The sequence below is a fragment of the Nansenia antarctica genome (assembly GCF_963989245.1).
Source record: "Nansenia antarctica genome assembly, chromosome: 9".
Classification (NCBI taxonomy): domain Eukaryota; kingdom Metazoa; phylum Chordata; class Actinopteri; order Argentiniformes; family Microstomatidae; genus Nansenia; species Nansenia antarctica.
In genome coordinates, this window is record NC_137679.1 from 31,791,215 (window position 1) to 31,808,714 (window position 17,500).

At 50.7% G+C, this 17,500-nt stretch overlaps 1 protein-coding gene across 1 annotated transcript in view; it reads left to right on the forward strand.

Annotated features, from left to right (window-relative positions):
• igf1rb (insulin-like growth factor 1b receptor) overlaps positions 1-17,500 on the forward strand; it is a gene marked incomplete at both ends in the record, with an annotated part of 73,987 nt that overhangs the window by 40,994 nt on the left and 15,493 nt on the right. The window contains 9 exons of the mRNA XM_080539691.1: positions 3,512-3,848; positions 5,292-5,428; positions 5,738-5,882; positions 8,021-8,229; positions 8,784-8,910; positions 9,139-9,374; positions 9,696-9,863; positions 11,461-11,668; positions 16,361-16,653. Coding sequence (XP_080395817.1) covers positions 3,512-3,848; positions 5,292-5,428; positions 5,738-5,882; positions 8,021-8,229; positions 8,784-8,910; positions 9,139-9,374; positions 9,696-9,863; positions 11,461-11,668; positions 16,361-16,653 — 1,860 coding nt within the window. The remainder of the gene's footprint in view (positions 1-3,511; positions 3,849-5,291; positions 5,429-5,737; positions 5,883-8,020; positions 8,230-8,783; positions 8,911-9,138; positions 9,375-9,695; positions 9,864-11,460; positions 11,669-16,360; positions 16,654-17,500) is intronic.

Below are 17,500 nucleotides of genomic sequence, written 5' to 3' on the forward strand. Positions count from 1 at the left end.
CGATTTGAAAAAAACTATCAACGTCGCTCCAAATCGGAATATCGCGAACTCATTCACACATCGCTTTACCTTCACACACTGCGGTATACTATAGGCTGTCGTTTTTTCCCCACATTGCTGCTCCCCTTTACCTAACAATTAGGCCCTCAGTGTCCCCTAGACTGTGTCTGGGCCGGTGACGCAGGACAGAAGGCAGCTGGTGGTTTGCTGTCTGATGCAGAGTGTGTGTGATGTAAAGCTGTAGGACGGAGGTTGTCGTGACCTCAGGCATGTGCACTATGGCCCAGTGTGAGGAGCAACTGGCCAGCACGCAGCATAGATACACATAGCATAGCATAGCAGCAGCACAGCTACACATAGCATAGCAGCAGCAGAGTATGAGGGCTTAATGTCTGCTCCCCGCTCAGCTCTGCTTTGGTGTAGTAAACAGTAGAGTACGCATGCCCCCTCCCTCCCTCCCCTCATCCCTCCCTCCCTTCACCCACACAACACGGAGAGGAGAGCCGAGGAGACGCCGTCTGTCGGCCAAAACAGCCCTTTTACTGTGCGTGCGTGCGTGCGTGCGTGCGAGTGAGTGAGTGAGTGAGTGAGTGCAAGAGGGTCGAGCTGACCGGGTGTAGCGTCTTTTTTTTTAATGGGAAGCGCAGTGCAGACTCACTGAAGCAGAAAGCAGCTCAGCTCAGTGCAGCTCGCTGTTAGGTCAGAGATGTTTGTGACAGACAGAGAGGGAGGGGAGGGGAGGGGAGGGGGGGAAGGAAGAGGGAGGAGTGAGGGAGTGGGGTAGTCAGTCACATGATGCCAGACCAAGATCACAAACAGCTTGGGATCACATGGTGTGGCTGTAGCCTGTGTTTTTCTCTCCTAGCTTGGAGTGAGCTGTGGGGGCGGGGGGGTGCAGACAGGCAGGTACGCACTCGCTACACTAGCTAGCCCTCCTACCACGCAGTCTAACGCAGCCTCTCTCTCTCGCTCTGTCTCTCACTCTCTCTGTCTCTCTGTGTCTCTCTCTCTCACTCACTCTCTCTCTCACCCACCCTGCCCTGGCATGACTCGGGAAGCAGGGCAGCAGCCATGTTTTTTGTTGTTGTTGTTTTTTAACGACTGCCCTAAAGCACTCACTCACCTTGCCTGTACTGTCAACATGTTATTGCTAATTCACCTCAGTGGGTTTGGTAGACGTACGCGCGGTGACACTGCTGGAGTGTTGCTGTGTCTCTCCCGGTGCCAGTGGAAGCCTCCCGTCACCTGCCAAAACGTCTGTTTGCTTACAGTCACGTTAATGACTTTGTCGGGGCGTCTTGACACTAAATGAGTTTGACGGCGGTTGGGACGGATTCTGGCGGGATGACGGGGCGGGATGATCTGATTAAATGCCCTTGTAACTAACGAAATGGACGGATTCCCAGAAGAGTGTGTGCGTGCGTGTGCGTGTGCGTGTGCGTGTGCGTGTGCGTGTGTGTGTGTGTGTGTGTGTGTGTGTGTGTGTGTGTTTTCACCTGTGGTTCCCAGCCCTAATGAAGAGTCACCAGAGCAGGCCTCTCCAGTGTGACCAGGCAGTTCAACCAGGCTAATGCAGTTTCCTCCGCCGCGCAATTCACTTAGCCACTCAATTCTCTCGGTTGCTTCCTGGAAGTATCACCCACTCTTACTCTTTACTGTCTCTCAATTGAATTGTTCTCCGCCTTCCCTCCCTCCCTCCCTCCCTCCCTCCCCTCCCCTCCCTCGGCTACATTTTTGCGTGTGTTCCTAAGTTTGCGCAGGTTTAGAGGGGAGGAGGAGGAAGAGGATTAGAATTGTGCAGTGTGATTAACTGCAGGCGAGGTCATTCTGTTTTTTTTTGCCATAGCAGGGCGGCCTGTCCAGATCCAGATCCAGATCCAGATCCGGGTCCGGGTCCAGGGCCTCGCGTTGAGACAGCCCCATATTAAACACAAACATCCAACTGGGTCGGCCCGGGCCTGGCTGGCTCTCTGTGCTCTGTTCAGAATAACAGCTCTGGAGAGCAGGGAAACAGGCAGGCAGGTCTACTTCCAGATGCCAAAGCAAACCTGATACACACACACACACACACACACACACAGACACACACATATAAAAACATACACACACACACTAATACGCGTATACTCACACGCATACTCTCACACACACACACATACATCTAAACACACGTACACAAACACTCACACCATGTACACACAAGCGTGTGTGCGCACACACTAACCGACGCACGCAGACAGACACTTGTTTTTCGACCCTCTCATTGGCTCGGTGTGGGAAACCCTCATTCTGCAGGAGGGGGCGGGGACAGCCGTGCGTGTGTGTTGATCAGAGTGTGTTTTCACCCGGCAGAGGGGTGCGCGTGTGTGTGTGCGTGTGTACGTGCCTGACTGTGTCGCAGAGATTTGCACACTAGGCCAAGCAGCCAGTGCTCTGGGGGCAGGGCTGTGTGTCTGTGTGGAGGCACACACACACACACGCACACACACACACACACACACAAACACACACACACACACAACAGTGAGAAAAACACTCACACACTGTGAAATTCCCAAAACATAGCAATCCAGGTTATCGACACAACTCTGATCTAAATGACTATTGGCTGACGGATCAGTATTCCGCATCTCTATTGGCTGGGAGCGAATCCCCGGTAGGTGTGTGCGGTGGGGAGGGCAGCAGGCTGCTGCACCATGTGACCCAGCCCAGACATGCTCTACTTGGACTGCGGTCGTCTGGCGCCCAGACCGGGCCGGGCTAGCCCAACTAGCTACGCATGCCTCCGTTGGCATCCTCCTTGTTCTGGTATGATAGCAATCCATCGGCTGGCTGTCTGGAGAGGGACTCTCCAGCTTCTCTCTCCCTCCTTCCTTCCTTCCCTCCCTGCTCTGAAACCCCTGTTTAGTCCTCCACAGGAATAATATTTGGCTGTGGTGAAGCCAGCAGCCCTGCTCTGTGCTTTACTACTCCAGCTGCCGGGTGGGGGGGGGGGGGGGGGGGGGGAAGAGAACCCTCTTCCTCCAAGTCTCTGCCTCCTCCTGGCCCATTCAGAAGCATGGCCAGTCCCAAGCCCGGTTCTTCACTTCTCATGTCAATGTGTGGGCATCCACAGCAGGGGGTTGGGAATAGCAGAGGTCCGTGATTTTAGCATTGATTTTAGCATTGATTTTACCATTGATTCTAGCACCGTCACGTGTAATGAAATCCTGTCATCTTGTCCACACAGTACTGAGGCCTATACTGTGTGTGTTCAGACAGTTTCGTTTCTTTCTCCAGATTTCCAGTTTAGTTTTTATGCTCATGCTGTGTACAGTGTAGACCCCAGGAAGAGTAAAGGGGATTCTAATAAATCAAATAAATCAAAATAGTAGGACTGTTTTGGCTTTATGTATGCATCGTCACTGACCGAACCACCCGTCTCTCTCTCTCCACCCCTCTCTTGCCCTCCCTCTCTCTCTCTCTCTCTCTCTCTCTCTCTCTCTCCACCCCTCTCTCTCCCTCTCTCTAGTGTGCCCAGACAAGTGTGACCGGCGGGCGTGCACGGCGGACGGCGACTGTTGCCACGCCCAGTGCCTGGGCAGCTGCACGGCGCCTGACAGCGACGCTTCCTGCGCCGCCTGCCTCCACTACTACCACGAGGGCCGCTGCGTGCCGGACTGCCCCCTTGGCACATACAAGTTCGAGGGCTGGCGCTGCATCACCATGGACCTGTGCTCGCGCGTCCACCTGCCTGACTTCCACGGGCCGGTCCTCCCGGGCCCGCCCGACCGCTTCGTCATCCACGCGGGGGAGTGCATGCCCGACTGCCCCTCCGGCTTCACCCGCAACGAGGGCTCCGCCGAGAGGTGAGTCAGCCACTCCAGAGGTCACGTCGGGGTCACGTCCCTCCACACACCCCCCTGAGACGACAGATCTGTGCGTGGTAGCCAGCTAAGTAGCGCTAAATAATCTATGTGACCTCCTCGTGCCCCCCAGGGATGCACTTAGTGTACGAGCTTGTCAGGTTCAAAGACCTCGTATCGCCGCCGCCAGAGCCTCGCGGTGCCCCGCTCCACGGAAAGGGCAAGAGCCGGCCAAGTAGCGGTGTCCCGTAATGTATCGTACTCGTTATGGAACGGCCCTCTCTCCCTTGTTCCTCGCGGTGTTTAGTTCGTACACAACACTCACAACACTCCAGTGACGCTTAGTAGTGAGTAGTGAAGGATTGTACACTGACGTGAACGTGATTTATGACCGAGTAAGAGGTACAATGCTACAATGGCTTGTATTGATTCCATCGCTTATGATTACAATGCTTTTCTGGCACGCCGCTGGCAGGTTTGTTGAGTCTGGACAGGGCTACTCCTACATAGGCCCAGTCCAGAAACATCCCCATGGCCCTTCTCCCTACAGTCTGAACAGGGCTAGGCTAGATCTGAAAGGACCGGATAGCTAAAAAGAAAGATGGCGGTCATTGTTCTCAGACTGTCAGAGGGCAGGGTGGGTAATAAGGCTTATATACCCGTCTCCTACTTTCAGATCTAGGCGTCTAGGGGCCCACTTGTTCCTGGACAAGAGTGTTTGAGGACATGAGATATTGACCTCAATAAACCTGTTTAGGACAATCAATCAAGTGTCGCAGGAAGAAAAGCATGTTGTGGGCGGCCAGAGTGAGTGCTTGTCATATGCTAAGCCTGCAATAGCTGTTACTAATTCAGTAAGCCTATTAAAAGGCGTTTTATAGAGCACGCCATATAGTATGTCCTTTTCTTCAGTAGGATGTGATGTTTTAAATCTGTTGGGTCGTATTTTAAGCCCATCTATAGACGCAGGCTCAACTTAAGCACTTGTACTGATGCTAGGCTTGTCGCCGTGGCAATTATCCCCCGTTCTCTGGCTTAGGAATCAGGATTCCATCTAATGGGATGTTTTACACTACAATAGAAGTATTATTTCATATTTATGTCAAACTACCCATTTAGTGCTTCTAAAATGTTTTTGTAGGATAGTATCTGAATATGTAATCGTTGCCATCCACACCCGTTATGAACCCAGACTCAGATCCATCTGGACAAGCTTGGCCACCACGCTGGAAATGAACACTTTGGCGTTGGCGGATGATATCGAAGTGACGGATTTGTTTAGCGTTTGTGATAGATCACCTCGCGCGTTCAGTCATGGCAGTCCCAGCCCACCCGTGACCCACTCCTCTCTCTCTCTCTCTCTCTCTCTCTCGCTCTCTCTCTCTCTCTCTCTCTCTCTCTCTCTCTCTCTCTCTCTCTCTCTCTCTCTCTCTCCCCTGTGACCAGTATGTTCTGCACGGCGTGCGACGGCCTGTGTGACAAGATCTGCGACGCCAAGGTCATCGACTCGGTCGACGCCGCTCAGTCTCTCAAGGGCTGCACCGTCATCAACGGCAACCTCCACATCAACATCCGCCGAGGACGTAAGTACCACCTGGGGCTCCGCCGGGCCTCGCCCAGGTAGTTTATGTGGGAGCAGACAACTGCCTTTCATGTCAGTTGTAGAATAAGTGCGGCAGTTCCCGAGTCCTGTTTAGAAAAAGGTTGTTTACGACGGGAGACGCCGTAGGCGGGCTGGCCTGCTGGTGAGAAGTCCTGTCAGACAAGTTGAATTCCCCCGGAGTCGGCTGTTGTCTCAAGTGTTCTGGGCCTGTTGCTTGAAACCTTGACGTGTGTGTGTGTGTGTGTGTGTGTGTGTCTGTGTCTGTGTCTGTGTCTGTGTGTGGGTACAGAGAACATCGCGTCAGAACTGGAGAGCTTCATGGGTCTGATTCAGACGGTGAGGGGCTACGTCCGGATCCGCCACTCTCACACCCTGGGCTCCCTCTCCTTCCTCAAGAGCCTGCGCTACATCAACGGAGAGGAGCTATTGGACAGGTATTCCAGGCACACACACACACCACACACACACACACACACACACACACACACCACACAGGGCGGTGGTTTAAGCATTGAAACTTTATTTCAGCTTAGCTGTATTGAGGGTCAGAACCTTGGAAAGATGTACTAACCCTTGCATGATTATTTTTTTTTTTATCGGGTGGATACAATCTGTCCTTCAAAGGAGAGAGAGAGAGAAAGTGACAGAGACAGAGAGATTGGGAGAAAGAGAGGGAGGACAGGCAGATAAACGAGAGCGGTTTGTTCTCAGGAATTTCCTGGTCCTCCGAGTCCTTTCCTTTCATGTCGACTGTGGCCGTGAACGTTTCCATGGCAACGTGGGAGTGCGAACCCGAACGGCGGTCGTAGTGGAATGTGTGTGTGGAGATGATCCTCAGCCCTCTGTGTGTAGCGGACGAGGCAGCCTTTACCAGGCGGAGGCTGGTTGGAGGGAGGGAGGAATCGGAAGACGGGTGCTCGTGAGAACGATTCCTCATTCCATTCCACACATTGCGACGACGCCTGTCCTCCGAGTCATTTCAACCTCCGCCAGCCTCCCCAGAGCCTCACTGTGGGTTTGCTCTGCCTCAGCTCACAGGGACACAGCAAAACAACAGCATTATTTACATGTCTTGGTATTTGACTTTCACATTACTCCCACACTATTTATCACTGTACTGTCAAAAATGTATTGTGCCCAATGTCGCCTGACGTGAGGCGAAACTCAAACACTGCAAATGGTGTTGTTTTTATCAGTCAATTCAAAACTTCGAGACATCAAGACCAGACTGTGGGTCTATACATTTTAAGTGTGTTTGTTTTATTAACAACAGAGCAATTGTACAGATTACAAAGGACCTACACTTGATGAGGCAGTGCTCAAACAATATTGACTCGTACAACATTGTGTTTGAGCCAAAGTCAAAGCAGCGAAACGTTGCGGTTGTCATTTGATAGTGCTTAATGGTTAAACGATGTTCCTTCGCTGATGGAAAGTTTTCAAAGACGGCATTCAAGGTCACGAGAAGGCCTTACTCCTCCCCTCCGTCACCACCCCACACACACACCCTCGTCCTAATCTCCCTCCCTCCCTCCCCCCTCTCTCTCTCTTGAGAGTAGAGTTATAAACTTTCGAGAATTTTACTGTCCAAGGCTGACATTCCGACCATTCCAGAGTCCTCACGCATCCAACTTGGTGAAGGTTTATAATGCCTCTCCTCCTTTGTCTGTCTGGCCTTGTTAAAGCTGTCTCCATTCTCTGTTCTCTCTTCACTGGAATGTCTCTCAGTTGACAGACGTTGACTGTTGTCCCTAATTCACACTTAACTGAGCTGAGTTGAGAAGAGCTACCGGGGTAGCCCCCCCCGTACAGTTTCTCTACTGTAAATAAAATTGAAAAAATTCCTTCTTCTAGCATTATGACTGCCAATGGCCCCTGGCCCGAGCACAGATTACTTTTTCTTATGATGGATAGATGATTCACTTACTCAGACAACATGTACTTGTTGTAAGTCTCTTTGGATAAAGACGCGTGCTGAATGCCAAACATGTTAATGTGATGTAAGCTGAGCTGTCCTGGGCCACTGATGAGAGGTGTTCAGCTACAAAATACGTCTTTATCGCTTAATAATACAAAAAACTGCAGGTAAAATTAATTAATTAATTAAAGAAATTAATTAATTCCACCATAATTGCTGTACAGTAACAGCGCTTGAAAGTGTGAAAGGAAAATATCAGAGCCAGCACAGTAGGGCTTGGGTCGGCCCTGTAGTGTGTTCTGATGTGTCCAGACCAGACCTGTCCATCTGACTGATCCTGGAAACACCAAACGTCACCCTGCGTTCTAAAACTATACGGTACATTCCTCTGTTCACCATAAACACTCCTACTCTAGTCTCCTTCTCAAATTACTCGTGTGTTATGTTGAAGCAAGTGAGGTGAGAAAGGACACTGAGTATCTGGACACAGGATTCTATATCAGGGCAGGTGCGTCATGCAGTATTTCAAATGATCATCAGATATCGCCATGTAGTCATAATATGATATTATCATACGTTCATCCTATGCTCTGGTAGTCAATATCATGCTTCTCTCACCCCCCCCCCCCCCCCCCCCATCTCTCTCTCCTCTAGCACGTACGCCTTTCATGCATTGGACAACCAGCACCTCCAGTACCTGTGGGACTGGACCCAACACAACCTGACCATCAGAACCGGCAAACTGTTCTTCCGCTTCAACCCCAAACTGTGCATGTCGGAGATCCAGACCATGTGGCTGAAGACGGAGATCACGGGGAAGTTTCCGGAGGAGGAGTTCCGACACAACGGGGACCGCGCCAGCTGTGAGGACCTCATGATGACATGATTATGTCTCCCCTAATTGCAATGAAACAGATATTAGGCCTGCTGTGCAATAACAGCCTTTAACATCATAATTCCCCCTCTACAGCTAATGTTGTTAGAAACATCACACATCAATCAAAAGACCCCCCCAAAAATGTTGTGTGAAAAAGAAACATGAAAAGACATCAGATTTTCACATGTTGCCCGACTGTTGCCAGTGATGCATTATAACAGGACTTGGTCGTTGTTCAGAATCAGAATTATTTTATTTGGTCGTATAATTTGCACATACAGGACATTGACTTGATGAGGTTGGTGCATAGCAACAATATATATACCATTTAGCTGATGCTTTTATCCAAAGTGACTTACATGGTCCTCACATAATGGTCCCAGCAGGAATCAAACCCACAACCTAAGCGTTATATATGTACAATATTTTTGCTTAAATATATAATATAGAAGCAGAAAATAATTGTTGCAGACCAAAGATGTTACGAAGCACCAAGAGAGCTCTAACTCTAAGTATGTGTGTGTGATTGTGTCTCCCCAGGCGAGAGTCAGATCCTGAAGTTCAAGTCCAACAGCACCATGTCCAACCGGATAAAGCTGACCTGGCAACGCTACCGCCCCCCAGATTACAGAGACCTCATCAGCTTCATCCTCTACTACAAGGAGGCGTAGGTTACCTTACCTGAAACATACCTGAAACATACCTGAAACATACCTCTCTTCTTTTACGACCCTTTCACTCCTCAACTCATCTGGGTCAGGCAAATATTTGATCTGCACTTGATTTAGTTTGCCTGGCACAGTGGAGCCACTGTTTTGGATTGTTTGATATACATTTGGTTGCCAGGTGTGATAATCTCACGATTTAAACCCCAGCGTTGTGTTGTGTATCCCAGTCTGTACCAGAACATCACAGAGTTTGACGGCCAGGACGGCTGCGGGTCCAACAGCTGGAACATGGTGGACGTGGACCTCCCCCAGGACAAGGACTCTGATCCCGGCGTCCTCCTGTCCCCTCTCAAACCCTGGACCCAGTACGCCATCTTTGTCAAGGCCATCACTCTGGTGGTGGAGGACAAACACATCATGGGGGCCAAGAGCGAGGTGGTTTACATACGCACCAGCCCCTCAGGTAGAGTGGTGTGAAAACACACACACACACACATCCATTTTCAACTACTACTAAAATCAATGGAACATTGTCAACAGTCCTCTTCACTCATTCAGTGCCACGGGTGAATGAAGTCGCCTAAATTGTCAACATTCTAGAGTGCCAACGGTGACTTCATTCACTTCATTTTGTTGCCAACCAACGTGTCGTTGTTAGGTAAACACCACATAAAACACTCGGCTCTCTAAGGTGGTGAGTGTTCCGGAACTATTTGGCAGTTGGTGAGTTGAGAATGTGTGTCTTCTGTGTCCTCATCTCGGTCTTCTTCTTCCCGTCCTCCAGAGCCCTCCATGCCCCTGGACGTCAGGGCCTACTCCAACTCCTCCACCAACCTGGTGGTGCGCTGGTCTCCCCCCATCTCACCCAACGGCAACCACACCTACTACCTGGTCCGCTGGCAGCGCCAGGCCGAGGACCGGGAGCTCTACCAGCATAACTACTGCTCCAAAGGTCAGTCGCTGTTATTAACACATCACCGTACTGCTCAATGCGCTGCGCTCTACAACACTGCTTTGATGGGAAATGTATCATCTTGTCTTTCTCCCATTCATGTTCCAAGTTATGGTCAACAGCTCATAAGCTAATTACTCCAAATGTAGCAAATAGGAAACCATGGAGAGTAGGGATGTAACGGTACACATATTCAAACCGCACATTTTCGCTACGGGTCCTTCGGTTCGGTACACGTGTGTACTGAACAAATGCAGCATTCTTTTACCCACTGCATGTACAGAATCTTTTGGTGTGTTGAAGTAATCTCAGCCACTACGCATGCGCACACACGCCACCGAGAGATTGTCAGTAGTGGTCTGCTGTGGTTCTGAATACACCCTCAACATCACGCGTCGACAGTAATGTGCGTTCTCACTGCAAACGAATCGCTCCATGGCGCGATTGCAAGCGGACCGAGACCACCCTCTCTAGGTGGACTCGGTCCAGTTGATTTGCTCCGGAACACAATGCGATTGCTGTGTTCACATATGCGCAAACGAACCGAATTAGGGGGGAAACACCACCTGATTTGAGCTAGGTGTGAATCCACCCTCAAACACACGTTGAAAGTAAGCCTCGAGCCTCCTTACGTAGTTCCCTCTCGTCCTCATTTCAGCCAGCAAATCATCATCCCAGCCCCGAACTACAGTTATCCATGACCTATCCAAGGCACCTGCTATCACTCTCACGACAGATGGGTGGACATCTAGGGCCACTGAGTTATTTAACAATAACTGTGCACTACATCACAAATGTAACTTTATTATACAAGTACAGTACAGTTCAAACACAGTAAACCACTGTCTAATAATAATGGGGGGGAAAAACGAGAACAAACCGCGGTATGTACCGAACCGAAACCTTTGTGTACCGTTACACCCCTAATGGAGAGTGAGTCATTATTTTCCCCTTAATGTTGGTATTTCTGCTGGGTTTCAGTATTAGCAGTAGTAGTGTATGATTGATTGATTGATTGATTTAAAATAGGGACAATGCACATTGATTAACAGACATGCTGTAAATTAGCCAGAATTAGCCTAGCAGGCTAGTTTTCATCTGCTGTCCCTGGCCAGATTTTAAGAGATCTCAACATTTTAAAATACATACATACACTACCAAATATAGAAGATAACACATCAAGAAGAGGGCAGATAACTCAGAAGACAGATAACAAAAATGACTTACAAAACAAATGACCAAACCTGGACAAAAACTAACAACAGCAGACAATTACCATACAATAATCGCAAACTAGAGCAAGCTCCAACAGAACAAACGAGCCCATACTTAACACAAAAGATACAGAAGGACAAGACAGAACAGTTTGTAAGATGCATCATGGAAGGCTACTGGTGTACACATAGCTGGTTGTCAAGCAGCCATATTTTTAGCTGCCAAGAAAAGGAATGGTAGGTTCTCTGATGTGGCCTAGTACTAAGTTCCATTCCTGTGAAGCCTTCACTGAGAAGATATGTAGATATGTATGAAAGATCACAATATTCAGTTCACTGTGGCACTGACAGTCCCTCTTCCATCCATTGCCCCCCTTCCCCAGAGTTGAAGATCCCCATCCGAATAGCAGCTACGGGGGTGACTGACGTGGAGGAGGACACCAAGCCCACCAAACCAGACAACAGCGGGGGGGACAAGGGTCCCTGCTGTCCCTGCCCCAAGTCCGTAGGAGACCTGGAGGCCGAGGCCGCAGACGCGTCCTACCGCAAAGTCTTTGAGAACTTCCTCCACAACTCCATCTTCACCCCCAGGTGAGGCTTGCCTGATACTCATATTAGTTTACTGACCCAATTAACTGTTCGTTCATTCAGGTATTCATTACCGAGGTTTCAGTGGAGGCAGGTGGAGGTAGAAATCACGACTTGATCCCTAAATGAACGAAACGGAATGAGTAACGGTATCGAACGCGGGCTTCCGTGTTTTGTTTTGTTTCTCCGAGGCTCTTGGCTATATTGCGTTTTTTGGGGGTTTCGCCGGTTTGCTTTGATAAGGAATGTGGTCGCGAATATGAAAGAGTCGAGTGAGTTCCCTCGCTGAAGGTGGAGGTTACGGACGGAATGAAGGTTTAACAGAAAAAAGAAAGAAAGAAAAAAAAGTCAGGTGAAGTACTGTAGCAGATGGGACCGGGCGAGCGCTTAAAGCATACCGTGTGGCCTAGATATACTGGGAACACGCTCTGGAACATAAACCTCCGTCGCAGGTAGGAAAGAAGGTGTTGAAAGTGCTCTGTAGTGGCTAGAACAACCTTCTCTGTGACTTATGGCTGTGGGGGGGTGGGGGGGGTGGGGGGGAGTGAAGGAGCAGAGGCCCGGGCAATAAATCACAGTGTCTCGGACGTCACGGCCATGACAGCACCGTAGCACATGAGAGAGGCGTTGGCCAGGAAAGGGAGGAGTGACATCTGTATCGGGTTAGGCCTATATCTCTCACTCTCTCTCTCTCTCTCTCTCTCTCACACACGCACAACGCATTCATACTTTCACAGATCTTTATTCAAGGATTTGAGAATGTGTGTGTGCGGTGTGTGCGTCAGTGTGCCGGGCAGGGTTTCCGTTAGAAAAAATTGCCGCCGGACATCGTGTCCGGGAAGATTTCGATTTACCGGACAAACGTGAGATATTCCGGTCATCATATTAAAATATAATATAGCTGTTTGTCGCGGTGATAACTGTTGTGTAGCGGCCTATATATGCCATTTAATGTCTATTTCTCATCCGATACGATTAGATGCGAGCTATATAATATATAATAATATAACATGATTCGCATGCGCGCTATGCCATTATGTCCAGCGCTGAACGGGCGCCTCACTGGGAACTGAACAGACAGCATCGATCAATGAACGGACTCCACATTACGTTAACTGAAGTTTGTTAAATTGTTTGGGATTAATGTGAGTTTTCTATTTTCTCTTTCCAGTTTTACCCTTTTTTAATCAATAAAACAACGTCATTTCTATAACCAGGTGGACAAAAGGAGTACACAGAAGCAGTTGTGCGCTTGTAGGCTCCTACCTGGTCAACAGCCTTTGCAGCATCTAGCGCGGCCATCGCAACTCGGTGGGCACCACAGTGCACCTGAATGGAAAGCCCAGGCCAATGACGCGGGACAGCTCCACACCTCTCTCGCGGAGCACCTCCACCACTTTGTCAAATATACACTCTGTGCGGTCCCGCACATCATAATTGCCCAGAAAACATGTCTCAACTCTTCCTTTTATTTCCAACTTCACGTATATAATCAGCTTCTTGTCCACGGTGATATTTACTGTCTCATCAATGATAATTCCAATGAAGTCACTCCCCTTTAGCTTTTCATCCAGCTGATCCATCACAACGTCTTCCAGTGCCCTTTCCATGTCATCAACGGAGTCGCTGTGGCGCTAAATGCCCTCACTCAAGACAAAATCTGGAGCCTTAACTGCTTTCAGTAGCTCAGTCAGTCCCACATACTGATGACATGCGATGCCATTTGTTGCCATGTGAAATGCAACTTGTAGCTGAGAGTGCAGCTTATTGTTAGCCGTTTCATTAGCCTGCTCACAGTGGCCTTTCATAGCGGTTTGCTGTTGCCTCAAACTGACCGCCGATATGTGCTCACTGCACCGCCTGTGATCAGTGAGAGCCGACATTCTCATATTCGTTTCTCCTCTCGTGAATCCGTTATTCCTCCCCGATTTTTTGCACGGTGAGCAGAACATTTTTCCTTCCTCATCTAAACGCAGCCAGGGGAAAGTTTCTTTCCATTCAACTCTGAACTCTGGGTTGCCAGATGGGCCGGGTTATCGCCGAATGGGCTACTGGGTTTAAGCGGTAATAGACTGGTTAGGCTGTAATCCCATCTGGCGTCAATCCCATGTGGCACCTGACTATTACCGCTGTTTCGCATAGGCCAGCCTACACATTAGGAGTCATCATCATGCCGGTGTCAAATCATATCATAATAAAAGAAATACATAGCCTATATATTCGTCTTTTTTAAAATAGAAGGAATCAGAATGTGAACTTTAGCGAATTGTATTCAAATTGTGCTTAGAGGGAATTATTTTCACCGGACATTATGTCCGACGACTTTTCAATTTGTCGGACTTCAACAAATTTTACCGGACAAAGACCGGTAATTACCGGTTAACGGAAACCCTGGTGCCGGGGTCTGACTTGGGCCTGTGTCTAACACGGTAAGGATCCGACGAGTTGACGTTGGATCCAGTCCGTAACTCTAGACCGGCTGTGGCGATACAAACAGGTGTCTGGGGAGAAACGGATCTTCCCCATGCGTCCACAGAGGCAGGAAACATCCACCGGGCTTTTCCGCTCCTGCTAAGGGAATACCGAGAGAGCTGTATATCTCAGAGTTTGTGGGGGGCGGGGGGAGGGCCGTGAGCTTCTCCCTCCCTTCATTGTTCTGCTGCACAGGCTATGGCCGGAGGTCTGACTCTGGTCTGGCTGTTATGTCATCATCTGGCTGTTATGTCATCGTCTGGCTGTGAACGCGGCGGGGGGGGGGGGAGAGTGTGTCTGGGTCAGAGAGCTGTCAGAGCCTGCTGCTGGGTGGGACGGAGGGCTGTCTGTCCCCACGGTCAAGCCTGTCTGTCTGTCCCCACGGTCAAGCCTGTCTGTCTGTCCCCACGGTCAAGTTTGCCATCAGAAGAGGGAGAAAGAGAGAGACCCACCCTCAGCTCCTGAACTGGTGAGAAAGTTCAGGATTTAGAGAGCATTGGAGACCGGGAGGGAGAGAGGGAGAAGGGGGGGAGGGAGAAAGGGACGGAGGGGGGAAAAGGAGATTGAAAGAAAAGGAAATAATTTCCAGTCTGCCGCGGCGGCTCCCCTCCAGTCTCACACACACACACACGCGTACACACACACACACACTGCCTCTTTCTCTCTCTGTCTTAGTCAGTGATGTTTGGAAAGACTCGCTGCCAGGAAATGTACAGGAATTCCATCTGGAATAGTAATGAAACACAAGGAAGATCCCCTCAAGCTGCACTGTGGAGATCAATGAGGCTGGAGCTTGGCAGGCGCAGGGCGAGGGAGGGATGGAGGGAGGGATGGAGGGAGGGAGGGAGGGAGGGATGGAGAGGCTGGATCTGGTCTTCAGTACTTCTTCTTTTTCTTATTCACTCACACTCACGCACATACTGTATACATATACACATGTGTCCGTACCCTGGCACCATGCACACACTCCCCCACCCCCCCCACACACACACACACTGATCTAACATATAGACACCAACCTGCCCCTCCACGTGAGTTCCGAGGACTGACTAGAGGGTGTGTGTGTGGGGGGCGGGGGTGGAGCCAGAGTGGATCATCTGAGGACAGGACAGATGGGTCAGTAGGCGGCTGAACCAGGGACCCCCCCGGCCTGCTGGCCCTGTTAGGGGGCTCACTTCCCCGGGAAAAACCATCCCCACTCTCCCTCCTCACTCACCCCCCTCCCTCTCTCTCTCCCTCCTCACTCACCCCCCTCCCTCTCTCTCTCCCTCCTCACTCACCCCCCTCCCTCTCTCTCTCCCTCCTCACTCACCCCCCTCCCTCTCTCTCCCTCCTCACTCACCCCCCTCCATCTCTCTCCCTCCTCACTCACCCCCCTCCCTCTCTCTTTCTCCCTCCTCCCTCACCCCCCTCCCTCTTTCTCTCTCTCTCCCTCCCTCCTCACTCACCCCACCCCTCCCTCTCTCTCCTTCCCTCACTCACCCCCTCCCCTCCTCACTCACTCACCCACCTCTCTCCCGTCTCACTCACTCACCCCCTCCCCTCCCCACTCACTCACCCCCCTCTCTCCCGCCTCACTCACCCCACCCCCCCCTCTTTCTCTTTCCCTCACTCACCCCACCCCACCTCTCTCTCTCCTTCCCTCACTAACCCACCCCCTCCCCTCAACCCCCTCTCTCCCGCCCTCACTCACCCACCCCATCCTCACTCATTCACCCACCCCCTCCCCTCCTCACCCACCCCCTCCCTTCTCACTCACTCACCCCTCTTCTCTCCCTCCTCACCCACCCCCTCCCTTCTCACTCACTCACCCCTCCTCTCTCCCTCCTCACTCACCCCACCCCCCCCTCTCTCTCCTTCCCTCACTCACCCCCCTCCTTTCCTCACTCCTTCACCCACCCCCTCCCCTCCTCACTCACCCACCCCCTCCCCTCCTCACTCACTCACTCACCCCTCCTCTCTCCCTCCTCACCCACCCCCCCCTCTTCTCTCCCTCCTCACCCACCCCCTCCCTTCTCACTCACTCACCCCTCCTCTCTCCCTCCTCACTCACCCCACCCCCCCTCTCTCTCCTTCCCTCACTCACCCCCCTCCTTTCCTCACTCCTTCACCCACCCCCTCCCCTCCTCACTCACTCACCCACCCCCTCCCCTCCTCACTCACTCACCCACCCCCTCCCCTCCTCACTCACTCACCCCTCCTCTCTGCCTCCTCTCCCCTCAGACCCCCGGACCGCCGGCGCAGGGACCTGTTCGGCGTCGCCAACGGCACCTTCTCCCGTGGCCACGGGGCCAACGCTTCCTCCTCCTCCTCCCTGGACAACGGCGCCAATGCCACGGACGCCGAGCTGGCGGACCGGGAGTACCCCTTCCTGGAGAAGTCGGTGACGGAGCGCGAGCTGCAGATCCACGGCCTGCAGCCGTTCACCGTCTACCGCATCGACATCCACGCCTGCAACAAGCAGGTGAAGCGCTGCAGCGCCGCGGAGTTCGTCTTCTCCAGGACCAAGCCTGCAGGTACGCCCCCCAGCCCCCCAGCCTCCTGGCAGGGTTCCCGCGCTGGTCTTAAAAAGCCTTAAAGTCTAAAATCCAGCATTCCGATTTACAAGGCCTAAAAAGGTCTCAAACGTATGTTATTAGGTCTAGAAAATGAGGTGCTAGATTAGCTTGTCCTGCATGGAAATCAGTCCGACCACATCTATTTACGCGGAAATGTATCAAGCTAGAACCCAAAAAATGCCAATTCGATGCCCCCGGGAGAAATGATTGGCGAACAAAGCTCTCATGGCAGTGAAATCCCTAATTTCATCACCTCAAGGATGACAAAAAGCTATCATATGGTGCCGCGAATAGGTCAAAAAACTCTATCCAAAAAGGTCTAAAAAAGGTCTAAAAAGGTCTTAAATTGTACTTGTTGAAACTTGTAGGAACCCTGATATGTGCTGCCAGACAGGCTTTTGATCAACCAGTTGCTGAAGTCTTTTTTCCTTTTTTCTTTATTTTTATTTAAAAAAATGGTTTACATGGAAACTACAGATTCTAAGCTTTCAAATGATGTGTCATACATTGAAATCCGAAGAAGACGATATACGTATTTGAATGTTGGTAAACCTCAAACGGAGCAAAGTCACTCTAATGAAACCGGAACAACAAAGGCTGCTAACAGCTAGCGGCTAACAATGACATATCGCTACGAACGTCTAACTGCATTTTTATAACATCACAACATGCTGATCATCGACATGCTAAAAACACATAACTACACATAATTAGATGATCAAACAGGCATTTTGAACATGTCCTATTTTTACAAGCCAAGTCTCCCTTACCAGTAGCCTTATGAAAATAACTGAAAACCAGATGT